General features: G+C 35.8%; 1 protein-coding gene across 1 annotated transcript; it reads right to left on the bottom strand.

Moving 5' to 3' along the window:
• Positions 1–13,852: 13,852 nt before the first annotated feature.
• On the bottom strand, positions 13,853–14,701 carry LOC139902591 (uncharacterized). Its single transcript, XM_071885198.1, has one exon. It carries the CDS (start codon positions 14,699–14,701, stop codon positions 13,853–13,855), a length of 849 nt encoding a protein of 282 aa, XP_071741299.1.
• Between the last annotated feature and the right edge of the window lie 55 nt (positions 14,702–14,756).

Genomic DNA, 14,756 nt, shown 5'->3' with positions numbered 1-14,756 from the left:
TTTTTTTTTTCTGCAGACTCCTGTTTTTCCCTATTGATACCGCCCCTTTTATTAGAAGGGTAATTTAGTCATCAAACAAATAATCAAGGTGATTATGAGGTCATAATCAAGATTAAAAAGTTTGGATGGTCTAGATTATGAATGTTAATGACAATGGAAGGCTAGGATTAGCAATTTGAATTTTAGATGATCTATTTTTAGTTTTGTTATTATAATATAAAGAGATATATAAATAAACTAGGTTTTGAGCCCGTGCGTTGCACGGCTGTTCAAAAACCTTTTCAAATAAGTTATGTAGATGTAGATGTATACAAATGATAAACCCGTTGTATACAATCGTAGTCTCGGTATACATTTTTCACAAAATTGCACTAAACGACTTATTAACGTTTTAAGTTAGGCTATAGCACTAAATGCCTTATTGACTTTCGAAGTTAGGCTAAAAATCTTATAGAACTTATCTTAAATTTTAAATGTTAATCTACAATTTATTGAGCACCAAGTTTAAAACTTTTTGATTGTAAACTTTTACCATAACTAACTCTCTTATATGCGAATGTTAATAAAAAAAATTCAAGTTGAACGGCTGTAAAAGTTGATAGAATGTTAATCTACAATTTATTGAGCACTAAGTTTAAAAATCTCTCAATAGTGTTATTTTAGATCCTTTGAAGCATACTAAATGTAGTGACCCGAACTTTTCCATGTTTATATATATTAATTGAGATTGATGTTTACATGATTAAATGTTTCCAACATGTTAAGCAATCAAACTTGTTAAGACTTGATTAATTGAAATAGGTTTCATATAGACAATTGACCACCCAAGTTGACCGGTGATTCACGAACGTTAAAACTTGTAAAAAAACTATATGATGACATATATATGGTTATATGTATAGTTAACATGATATTATGATAAGTAAACATATCATTAATTATATTAACAATGAACTACATATGTAAAAACAAGACTACTAACTTAATGATTTTGAAACGAGACATATATGTAACGTTTATCGTTGTAACGACATTTAATGTATATATATCATATTAAGAGATATTCGTACATCATAATATCATGATAATATAATAATTTAAAATCTCTTTTGATATTATAAACATTGGGTTAACAACATTTAACAAGATCGTTAACCTAAAGGTTTCAAAACAACACTTACATGTAACGACTAACGATGACTTAACGACTCAGTTAAAATGTATATACATGTAGTGTTTTAATATGTATTTATACACTTTTGAAAGACTTCAATACACTTATCAAAATACTTCTACTTAACAAAAATGCTTACAATTACATTCTCGTTCAGTTTCATCAACAATTCTACTCGTATGCACCCGTATTCGTACTCGTACAATACACAGCTTTTAGATGTATGTACTATTGGTATATACACTCCAATGATCAGCTCTTAGCAGCCCATGTGAGTCACCTAACACATGTGGGAACCATCATTTGGCAACTAGCAAGAAATATCTCATAAGATTACAAAAATATGAGTAATCATTCATGACTTATTTACATGAAAACAAAATTACATATCCTTTATATCTAATCCATACACCAACGACCAAAAACACCTACAAACACTTTCATTCTTCAATTTTCTTCATCTAATTGAACTCTCTCAAGTTCTATCTTCAAGTTCTAAGTGTTCTTCATAAATTCCAAAAGTTCTAGTTTCATAAAATCAAGAATACTTTCAAGTTTGCTAGCTCACTTCCAATCTTGTAAGGTGATCATCCAACCTCAAGAAATCTTTGTTTCTTACAGTAGGTTATCATTCTAATACAAGGTAATAATCATATTCAAACTTTGGTTCAATTTCTATAACTATAACACTCTTATTTCAAGTGATGATCTTACTTGAACTTGTTTTCGTGTCATGATTTTGCTTCAAGAACTTTGAGCCATCCAAGGATCCATTGAAGCTAGATCCATTTTTCTCTTTTCCAGTAGGTTCATCCAAGGAACTTAAGGTAGTAATGATGTTCATAACATCATTCGATTCATACATATAAAGCTATCTTATTCGAAGGTTTAAACTTGTAATCACTAGAACATAGTTTAGTTAATTCTAAACTTGTTCGCAAACAAAAGTTAATCCTTCTAACTTGACTTTTAAAATCAACTAAACACATGTTCTATATCTATATGATATGCTAACTTAATGATTTAAAACCTGGAAACACGAAAAACACCGTAAAACCGGATTTACGCCGTCGTAGTAGCTGTTTTGGGTTAGTTAATTAAAAACTATGATAAACTTTGATTTAAAAGTTGTTATTCTGAGAAAATGATTTTTATTATGAACATGAAACTATATCCAAAAATTATGGTTAAACTCAAAGTGGAAGTATGTTTTCTAAAATGGTCATCTAGACGTCGTTCTTTCGACTGAAATGACTACCTTTACAAAAACGACTTGTAACTTATTTTTCCGACTAGAAACCTATACTTTTTTGGTTTAGATTCATAAAATAGAGTTCAATATGAAACCATAGCAATTTGATTCACTCAAAACGGATTTAAAATGAAGAAGTTATGGGTAAAACAAGATTGGATAATTTTTCTCATTTTAGCTACGTGAAAATTGGTAACAAATCTATTCCAACCATAACTTAATCAACTTGTATTATATATTATGTAATCTTGAGATACCATAGACACGTATACAATGTTTCGACCTATCATGTCGACACATCTATATATATTTCGGAACAACCATAGACACTCTATATGTGAATGTTGGAGTTAGCTATACAGGGTTGAGGTTGATTCCAAAATATATATAGTTTGAGTTGTGATCAATACTGAGATACGTATACACTGGGTCGTGGATTGATTCAAGATAATATTTATCGATTTATTTCTGTACATCTAACTGTGGACAACTAGTTGTAGGTTACTAACGAGGACAGCTGACTTAATAAACTTAAAACATCAAAATATATTAAAAGTGTTGTAAATATATTTTGAACATACTTTGATATATATGTATATATTGTTATAGGTTCGTGAATCAACCAGTGGCCAAGTCTTACTTCCCGACGAAGTAAAAATCTGTGAAAGTGAGTTATAGTCCCACTTTTAAAATCTAATATTTTTGGGATGAGAATACATGCAGGTTTTATAAATGATTTACAAAATAGACACAAGTACGTGAAACTACATTCTATGGTTGAATTATCGAAATCGAATATGCCCCTTTTTATTAAGTCTGGTAATCTAAGAATTAGGGAACAGACACCCTAATTGACGCGAATCCTAAAGATAGATCTATTGGGCCTAACAAACCCCATCCAAAGTACCGGATGCTTTAGTACTTCGAAATTTATATCATATCCGAAGGGTGTCCCGGAATGATGGGGATATTCTTATATATGCATCTTGTTATTGTCGGTTACCAGGTGTTCACCATATGAATGATTTTTATCTCTATGTATGGGATGTGTATTGAAATATGAAATCTTGTGGTCTATTGTTACGATTTGATATATATAGGTTAAACCTATAACTCACCAACATTTTTGTTGACGTTTTAAGCATGTTTATTCTCAGGTGATTATTAAGAGCTTCCGCTGTCGCATATTTAAATAAGGACAAGATTTGGAGTCCATGCTTGTATGATATTATGTAAAAACTGCATTCAAGAAACTTATTTTGTTGTAACATATTTGTATTGTAAACCATTATGTAATGGTCGCGTGTAAACAGGATATTTTAGATTATCATTATTTGATAATCTACATAAAGCTTTTTAAACCTTTATTGATGAAATAAAGGTTATGGTTTGTTTAAAAATGAATGCAGTCTTTGAAAAACGTCTCATATAGAGGTCAAAACCTCGCAACGAAATCAATTAATATGGAACGTTTTTAATCAATAAGAACGGGACATTTCACTAAAAAGGAAAAAAAAAGAAAAGGATGAGTTATGATCTTGAAATATGAATGCTTTCAACATCATAAAATAACATGTTTTTTAGCATATAAATTAATATCTTAAAAGTTTATGGTGTTTTTGTTTTCTCCTATATCCTACCAAAAGTTTCTCAATTACGAAATTGATTATATAATTCGTTTCTTTTATATGTTTTATATTATATTATATTATTATTGTTATTATTATTATAATATTATAATATTATTATTATTATATTGGATATTGGATATTAGATAGATTAGAATATGAAAATTATTACGAGTAGTAATTAACTAATGTTGTATCTTCGACACATACCGACTTGATACATATCCATAATCCATTCTGTATAAAAAAAATAAAAAGTATCCTCCATTGCATAAAAAAAATAAAACAAATACTCCGTATATGATGGTATAATAATCCTCCGATCATAATTGATCCCATATTTTTTTAAAATAAAAAACAAAATACTCTAGTAATAATAGGCCTCATCTTCCCTACCTGCAACATAATTGATTGAAGTATTCAACCTAAATAGAAAAATCATTCAGTTAATCCCTCAAAACTTAACCAAAGTCCTAAACCCAACACCACTCCCTTCCCTCACTATATACCGCTGCCCTCTCCCATTCCGCCGCCACTGCTCGCTCTTCTACCACCACACTCGCCAGATCTTCTCCAACAACCCCACACCACTCCTCTCCAAACATCACAGCTCCGCCGCTCATCTACTTATCTATCAACCACTAAAGCGACATGCTCTCCTTGTATGCCAAACCCACCACTAATCTACTTCTCCATCAACTACCAAACCGCCTCATGTACTAACTTAGATCTGTGTTATTTCAAACTAATTAACCAACTTTAGTGTTTTAATCGCGTTTTTTAGATCCGGTTAGAGTTACTTGTGGCTACCGGAGGTTGTTGTCGACAGTCATGGCCGCCGTTTATGGCTGGTAATGATGGCTGACTGATACAATCCCACATTGACTAGAGACTAAACTAGTTGATGCCTTATAAGGGTGGGTGTTCCCTCCTCCTTCAAACTAGCTTTTGGGAGTGAGTTCTACACTTCCCCTTGTAAGGTTGATACATGCCTAGTGTGGGATAGGCTTGTATCATTGGTGCTTTCATTGAGAGGCCTCGGAGTGGTGACTTGGACCGAAAGAAAGGGTGCCAACCGTGACCAACGAGGACGTTGGATCTTTAAAGGGTGGGGTATTGATACAATCGCCTCGGAGTGGTGACTTGGACCGAAAGAAAGGGTGCCAACCGTGACCAACGAGGACGTTGGATCTTTAAAGGGTGGGGTATTGATACAATCCCACATTGACTAGAGACTAAACTAGTTGATGCCTTATAAGGGTGGGTGTTCTCTCCTCCTTCAAGCTAGCTTTTGGGAGTGAGTTCTACACTTCCCCTTGTAAGGTTGATACATGCCTAGTGTGGGATAGGCTTGTATCACTGACGGTGGAGTATAATGTGTAAAAATTGAAAGTTGTATAAGAATAAGAAAAATCTATGATCAATTAAAATAAGAAAAATCTACTCAAATTGAAAATATGAGAGAATAACAAAATACAGGTAAAGTACGAGTAAATAAAAATTTGGAAAGATTCGAATCAAGAAAAAAGTTTACTGCAAATTTCTGATAATCAAGAAAAGGTGAATTTTTATAAGCACTGATTTAATTTAATTTAATTATTTTATTAATAATTAATAGTTTTCAAAATTAGTGAGGTATGAACATGTGGATTTTACACTTGGCGGAATTTGCTAAAATTAAGCTAGTAATGACATATCAGCTATTTAAAACTCTCTTTTATATAAGTATATAGATAGATATAGATGTATAAATAATACCAATCAACATCTTTGATTGAGTGATATTATATCATTAATCGTATTTTTAATTTTGTGTAATCGTAGTTTAATTTATATAACCGTAGTTTAAGTTTTATGTAATCTTAATTTAATTTTACGTGATCGTTTTTTAATTGTATGTAATCGGTTTTTAATTTTGTGTTATTGTTTTTTAGTTATGTAATGTATTCATTGTTTTCTTCAACATTATATATGGTCGTAGTTATATTCCTCCAAGGTATATAAAACACTTATTAAGAATCCAATATGGAACCACGCTAAAATCCAACTCATCGACAACAACAATACGATTTCTTTTATGAATATGAAATGTATAAGTTCTTCAAAACGTTTCTTTCATGAATATGAAATGTACAAATTCATTGAAGATTAAATAGTAAACTGAAAAGTATTTTCTAAATTTGTTTAGAGATCTGACAATTATATAGTAAAAAATATAGAGATCTGACGATCTGAGTGTTACATGATGACTAATAGAGATTTGATGATCTATTTAAGACCTACACACGCGTTCAACATGGAACACAATTGATAACTACTAAAAAAATATTGAAATAGAACATGGAACAAACAGGTCTCATTGTCAAAAAAGACCGACTAAATTGTTGTTTTGTTGTTGAATTGATTATGGAACTGCCACCAAGACCACCAAACCAATTATTTTTACCCTTTATAAGTCATATAATCTGTCATAATGAGCAAAGAATCCCGAAGTAAAATGAAGCAAATTATTTTGAACAAAATACAAATAAATAAATTACTATCGACACAACAGAATCAAATCAAATAGCAGAAAGGATAGCCCATCTCCAAGGGTGGGCATAGTAATATAACTTGATTCGGTTTAACAAACTTAGCCCGGTTGCTAATGCCTGCCCTGAATCACCCTCTTCCGGATCATCTGCAAAACCAGTAACATTATTACTATATAAACTCACATTGTGCTTAGATAAGAACTACAAGACATTTTCGATGTTTCAAAGTACCTATAATGCAGATACTTGAATGTGTAGTACGGGTGGAAATAAGAATTTGTGTTGGAATACGATAGATGAAACGCTCAACGGGTTAACATTTGAAGAAGGTGAATGGGTTAGTTGGGGTTTTATTGCATTAAAACCATCAAGACGAAACCCTGATACAACGGGTGAAGATGGCGAAATGTTGTGTTCTGAGTCCGTTGGAACCTGCAACAAAGAAGATGATCTTGTAATTAACTTGGATTGTAGTAAACCTTCGTGCCTGAAATGGAACCGACTCCAGATTGATCTTTGAATCGTGTGAACACTTTCATAATCGAATATTTTGACCCTATTAGCCACGGGTTACACGAAGTTTCGATTGGGATAAGACAAAGACTAGATTGTTGTCTTGGCTAAAAGAAAACAATCAAAAACAATTGCAGAGATTTATCTTCTAATTGTTTAAGTTGAAAGTGTGTGTAAAAAGACAAAATTCTGGAACCTTTTTCAAATACACAAAGAATGTACTTATAATGGGTCAAAAGGTTTCTTGAAAAGTCACAACAATTTGATTCATACCCATTAGTGACTTGGAAGTTTACATTTATGTATTTAGACTTAAAATGGTCTAAAAACATGTAAAAATGCAGTTTAAATGCCCTGGAACAACCACAAAACGTTTGGGGTTTAAATGTGCCTTTTGGGTTGAAAAGGCACATTTTCAGCGAGTTCAGTGTTAAGCCGCGACGCGGGCCAGAAGCCGCGCCGCGGGCTAACAAAGCAAAACACTTCCAAACATGCCAAAACTCTCGACCTTGAAATCATGCCTTAAGTCGCGCCGCGGGGCCCAGGAGCCGTGCCGCGGCTTAAAGCTACTGCACACCAAAATACATTTTAAGCTTATTTTCAAGTGTGTTTAGCCTTTCAAGTCGCGTTCGCATTCCTTAAGTTCCAATTCGCATTCCTTATGTTCCAAACATTATATCCAAGTCCAAAATAATACCTCAAACCACCTCACGTTTTACGAACGTGTACTCCACACTCTCTGAATAATCTCATACAGTATCACACTACTATAGAGTACTTTTTTTACATTTAAAACAAATGACAACCAACAACTCAACTTTTTAATGATATATGTTCACTTTTTCCAAACTTTTGATTTAAATGACCTTACATGAGCAGATTAACGAGCTTATCGAGAAGGTAAAACGAGCTTATAACAGAAGGTAAACAGTAATAGAAAACATTGTCATATAGGTTAAATAGTAGTAGAAACATTGTTCATATAGGTAAAACAGTAGTACATTGTTCATATGGTTAAAACAGTAGCAGAAACATTGTTCATATAGGTAAAACAGTAATAGAAACATTGTTTATATAGGTAAAACCGAAAATACAGAGCTTCAAATCCTCCTCATGACTAACAAACTAGGAAACTTCTTTCTTTTCACGATTCATGAACCAAACGCTTTCTTTTCATCTTTATTCCTTGAGATTATCAACAATCAAAAGCTTCAAGTTTTCCACGCGGTCAACTTCAATTTGAACCTGTTTGGATAATAAAAGAACGGAATTTTTATACATATCTTAAATTTCTGTAAAAAGTACTTAAATATTGTCTAAACTAAATCACTTGCTAATGCAGCCAAATACACAAATAACATGACCCGTAATTCTAGAAAGTTACCATTTTCATTATCCCAGCCAAGCAAGTTTGAACATTATCCGCTTCCAAATTGACATTATTGAGAAATTCACGAGTAACATAAACTGCAATATAAACAAAGAGTTAGCAAAGTTTTAACATAAGTCACATACAAAATAAAAAAACAAAAATTCTTACCTTTTTCATCTCTACCAACAATTGACCCACTAGCTTCATCAAGACTACTAGCACTAGATTTTGTATCCTTAGTAGCCAACCATGTTGGAAATAAACCTAAGACATTACTAGACATTTCAGAATCCTTGAGATTATTAACAATCAAACTGTGACGCCCCGTACAAAACCATCGTGTACGATTTGTCAACAACAGGATCTTTACATGGTCAAACACTATATGTTGTTTGAAAACGATTTGCATTCATTGAAAAGATAACGTTTTACAAAGATAACATGACATAAGACTTATTACAAAACCATTGTTTCAAAATAACATAAGTTTTCCATAAATTGAGACATCTTTAGTAATGCAGCGGATAACTAAACAGCAGGTCCATAATAGCAATTCAATAACAGCATGACAACAAGTCTAACAGCGGAAACTATAACCTCTAAGCACCTGAGAAATACACGCTTAAAAATTCAACAATAATGTTGGTGAGCTATAGTTTAAGTATTAACAGTAAGTAAGATAGGCCACGAGATTTCAGTGCTGCAACAGCGTAACAAAACAGTATGAAAAGTATATGCATAACTGTGGGCACCCGGTAAGTAGACTTAACGTTTATAACCCCCTGAAAGTGCACTTGGCGAGTGCGTATGACTACGAAGTATTAAACACCCGTTAAATGCTAGCGCGACTAGCCCGAGTGGGGATGTCAAACCCTATGGATCCATATCTAAGATTCGCGTTCACCGGTACAAATACCAATGACTAAACGTTACCGTGCTAAAGGGAATATTTATGCCGTTATATAACCCACATACATACAAAGTTTAAGTACTCATGCCTAACATGTAAAACGTATAAAAAGCGCATGCATTCTCAGTCCCAAAAATAGTAAAAGTAGTAAAAAGGGATGCTATAACTCACAGTGAATAAGCAAGACAAGTTGTAACGAAAGTAGACAAGTAGCAAGTCGGTCCGTAAGGTCGTCAACCTAAGTCAAAGGTCACTAAGTCAGTAGGTTGTCTATACAAGTTCAAATAGTTCATAATTAAGTTTAAGTGTCATCATCATCATCAATCATCATCTCATAATCTAAGTAAACTAGTCAAGTGTAGAGGTCGAAACAATAGGCTGAAATGAATCAGCTGCTACGGCCTCTACGTAAATCGAAAACACGCAAAATCAGTGGCTATAGCTCCGTATGGGAGTCCTATAGTTGCTGACCAATTCCTAGACTCAAACTCGACTTAGTTTGACAGTGGTGACGGTCGGAGTGCGAGTAGGTCCGAATTTTCAGCACGACGTTACAAAGGTGTTACGATAAAGAAAAGGCCATAACTCACAAACCGTAACTCGGTTTGAGACGAGTCTTAAACGAAAATTCATCTACTCGAACTAGACTATCTGAAAATCAAGTTTCCCAGTAGCCCAGGAGCCTGATCAGACACGAAAAATAGAAGGTAAGGTGCTCCGGTGGGATTCTTAGTGCTTGATGCTCATCACGGTTCTCATCCTTGATGCTTGTAGCTTCAAGTGTACAACTCGTTGATGACTTAGCATCAATTTGACTAAGAATTCACCATCAATACACAATATGTTAAGACCAAGTAATAATACAACTCATTCATGAGTCTTAGATGGATGATGAACCAAGGTTACATCATATCCTTAGTTTTAACACCAAAACAAATCAAAACAACAACTAAAGTTACAAACTTTACAACAAATAAGCAAGTATAAACATATTCTAAGTCAAATGAGGTGATAAAACCCTAAGCTAGAGAGCTTGGATCCATTTCACACAAGTAACAAGGTCACAAAGCTAGAAAACTTGAACCTTTGAGTGTTCTTGAAGATCTTGAAGCATAAAGCTTGGATCTTGAAGATACATGAAGATTACAAACCAAAGTTTGAATCTTTTCAACAAAACAACATGATCAAAGTAAAAAGAACTTAAATACAACAAAGGATATGAAGATTCAAGCTAGAAAGCTTGCATCTTAAGTGTTCTTGAAGATCTTGAAGCATAAAGCCTAGATCTTGAAGATGCATGAAGATTACAAACAAAAGTTTGAATCTTTTTAACAAAATAACAAGATTAAAGTAAAAGAAAGATAGATCTAACAAGTTGGTGAAGATTCAAAGCTAGAAAGCTTGAATCTTCTTTGTTCTTGAAGGATTCATGCTTGAACCAACAAGATATAAGCAAGATCAAAGCTACAAGGAAACTTGATCTCCATGTAATGATGATGATGATACACGAATTGAAAGGAAAAGGAGGAAGGAAAGAAAACTTACAAGTAAGGAAAAGAAAGAAAGAAAGTGTGTGTGAAAAACCAAAATGATCAAGTGTTGGAATGAAGGAAAATGGCTAGTATTTATAGACAATTAGGGATCACATGGATTGATGACATGGCAAGGATGATGGTGGTTAAGGTGGACGGCATCATGGGGAGGAGGAAGGACAACCTTTTTACTTTTTGGCTAATGGTGTCTAAAGTGTGTCCTTATGCTAGAATCTTATGGGACATGTGGATTAACCTTATCCATAATGCTTACATGACTCACTAATTAATTTATTATTTATTTATTTATTATTATGGGCCACTAGTAATTATAGTTGGGCTAACTAATTGGGTCACTAGCTAGAGTAGGGTGGGCTTGAGCCCAACAAGACAAAAAGTCCAAAAGGCTAACTACTGGGCTTAAGCAATTAAGTAGATAAAATCAAGCAACCAAAGGCCCAAGTAATTATTATTATAAAATAATAATTAATATTTCGCTGCCCAAAAGTTCCGGTTCCGACAAAAGTCAAACGTACGCGCAGTCCGCGGTTTAATAGTAACGGCAAGTAACGCTAACGATTATAAAGCATCCAAAGGACAAGTTAAGCATTCTAATCATACCAGGGCAAGTTTTAAAGTATATATACATATATAACACGTGTAAACAAGCTACCAGAGTAATAAAGTAACACAGTACGCACAAAAGCGCAGTTACGCGAAAACACAAGGCACAAAAGCAAGTCGGAAAAGCTGGGTCGTCACAATACCCACCTGTTAATGGAAATTTCATCCCGAAATTTAAGCTGAAGGTGAGGGAAGAGCAGGGAAGAGGTGAGGATATTTCTTCTTCATTTGATCCTCTCGTTCCCAAGTAAACTCAGGCCCTCTCTTGGCATTCCATCGTACTCGGACGATCGGGATTCGATTGTGTTTCAGAACCTTGACCTCTCGGTCCATAACTTCAACAGGTTCTTCCACGAAGTGGAGTCGATCATCAGTCGTAAGTTCTTCCAATGGTATGACGAGTTTCGGTGGTGCAAGACACTTCTTCAAGTTTGACACGTGAAAAGTAGGATGAATTGCGCTCAATTGCTCCGGAAGATCCAATCGGTAAGCTACGGGTCCAACACGTTCCACAATCTCGAAAGGACCAATATATCGCGGGTTTAACTTTCCGCGCTTCCCAAAGCGGATTACACCCTTCCAAGGTGTGACCTTCAACATCACTCGGTCTCCTACGTTATATTCAAAGTCCTTCCGTTTTTGACCAGCATAACTCTTTTGGCGATCACGGGCTATCTTAAGTCTCGCTTGAATCTGAGAGATCTTCTCCGTCTTCTCGTGGACTATCTCTGGTCCAGTGATTTGTACTTCTCCTAACTCCGCCCAACAAATAGGGGATCGGCACTTACGGCCATACAACGCTTCAAACGGTGCGGCATTAATGCTTGAATGGTAACTGTTGTTGTAAGAAAACTCAGCTAACGGCAGATGCCTTTCCCAAGAATTTCCAAAGTCGATAACACAGGCACGCAACATGTCCTCCAATGTCTGAATCGTCCGTTCACTCTGGCCGTCGGTCTGAGGGTGGTAAGCGGTGCCCATGTCGAGACGGGTTCCCAAGGCTTCTTGCAGAGAACGCCAAAATCTGGAGGCAAAACGGGAATCGCGATCTGAGATAATCGATAGAGGTACACCATGACAAGATACAACTTCCTTGATGTACAGTTGAGCAAGTCTCTCCATTGTGTCAGTTTCCTTCATCGCTAGGAAATGAGCTCATTTGGTCAGACGGTCAACGATAACCCAGATTGTATCGTATCCGCCCACCGTCTTCGGTAGCTTTGTGATGAAATCCATCGTAATCGCTTCCCATTTCCATTTCGGGATCTCCGGTTGTTGCAAAAATCCAGATGGCCTCTGATGTTCTGCCTTGACCTTCGAACAAGTCAAACATCGCCTAACGTAAGTTGCAACATCCTTCTTGAGATTCGGCCACCAATACTGCTCCTTGAGGTCATGGTACATTTTGCCGGCTCCGGGATGGATTAAATACCTTAATTTGTGGGCTTCTTCAAGTAGAAGACTTCGCAGATCTCCATAACGTGGCACCCAAATCCTTCCGGCATAACATCGGAGTCCTGACTCCCTAACCACGAATTTGGAGACAAGAATGTTCAGGCATTCACGAGATATGTTCTCCTCCTTGAGAGCTTCTTCTTGAGCTGCTCGAATCTGACCGTGGAGGTTCGAATGGATGGTGATATTCAGAGCCCGAACACGAAGAGGTACCGCTCTCTCCTTCCGGCTTAGAGCGTCGGCTACAACGTTAGCTTTACCAGGGTGGTAACGAAGTTCACAATTCTAGTCGTTCATCGTCTCAATCCAGCGTCGCTGCCTCATGTTCAGGTGTTTCTGGTCAAAGATGTGTTGGAGACTCTTATGATCGGTAAAGATGGTACACTTAGTCTCGTAGAGATAGTGTCTCCACAGCTTCAATGCGAAGACAACTGCTCCAAAAGAATGAAATGATGATAATGGATAAGGTTCCCATCAGTTTTATAGCTCAAAACCGTCCACTATGCGAAAAGACCCTTTTACCCCTCATTTAAAATCATTAAAAGTTCTAAAAGTTCGTCCAGGTACACACATAGCCGCGTCGCGACCTCTACCTCCTGCGTCGCAAAGGATAGCGCTTTTCATCGACAACTTTTGTTCCAAATTACTCGCATACTGACCCACATTTTAGAGTAAACCCGCGCCACGGGTCCCACCCCTCGCGCCGCGACCTAGGGCGTGATTCGTCCAGTTTTGTAGCAACGACAAACGAGCACTTGTTGCTACGTCGTACCCCACGTATACACTTTTATATACAATATGCACAACTTATATGCGACATATATATACGTTATGTACATTATTTACACGATATGTACGTCAAAGATTTCGGGTCTTACACTTAGCTCTAAGCGAAATCCATTCGAATGACTTAAATTGAATTTTGTTAAGAGTAACCGGAGCACACCACGACGTTCCACGAAATGTTTTGTCGTTTCGATTCCTCCATATGTAGTACGCGCTAATCCACTCGACGGTTTGCCAAATTTTCTTTCCAAATGTCGACATCGAGACCCCGAAATTTCCTTTGAGGATTTCGATGAAGCTTAGATTTGAGAACACACCCAACCCCCACCATTGAGACACCCGGGACCAAATATCACGTGCGAACGAACAAAATAAAATAGTATGATCTGTCGTTTCTATATCATTATCACAAAGTGCACATCTAACACTATGAAGGTCGATACCCCTTTTATCCAATTCAAACCTTATTGATAGTCTTTTATTCATTAGCCGCCACATGAAAATCTCGATCTTTTTTGGTACTAAATTGTTCCGTAAAGTACTTATGAGATTACTTTCCGGAGCAAGAATAGAATCATCACATATACCCGCTAATCTCTTAACCGTGAATGCTTTTCCTCCATCGAGGGCCCATTCCCACTTGTCTTTTTCCTCACTGATTTGAACCTCCGCGAGCTGCATCTTCAAGGCGTCAAGTTCACCTAGACCGCTACCCATAGGTTGACGGGCCCATGCCCAGTTAAACACCCCGCTTGTTTGTAACTGCATGCTGACCGAAGCTTCTTTCTGTGTTTCTAACCGAAATAAGCGTGTATATGCATCTTTGAGAAAACTGTTTCCCACCCATACTTTATTCAAAAAGGATGTATCCGACTCATTTCCAATTTGCTTAGTGAAAGAATTCTTGAACTCTATACCCATGTCATCGATCGTATTTTTTGCACCAATAATATTATACCACGTACCCAAGGTAGAT

This window comes from Rutidosis leptorrhynchoides, chromosome 3 (assembly GCF_046630445.1).
Source record: "Rutidosis leptorrhynchoides isolate AG116_Rl617_1_P2 chromosome 3, CSIRO_AGI_Rlap_v1, whole genome shotgun sequence".
Classification (NCBI taxonomy): Eukaryota; Viridiplantae; Streptophyta; class Magnoliopsida; order Asterales; family Asteraceae; genus Rutidosis; species Rutidosis leptorrhynchoides.
This window is presented reverse-complemented; position numbering and strand designations above follow the sequence as displayed.

Excerpts from the sequence above, each read along its gene's own strand:
- LOC139902591 (XM_071885198.1), bottom strand. The coding sequence starts at position 14,701 with ATGGGTATAGAGTTCAAGAATTCTTTCACTAAGCAAATTGGAAATGAG.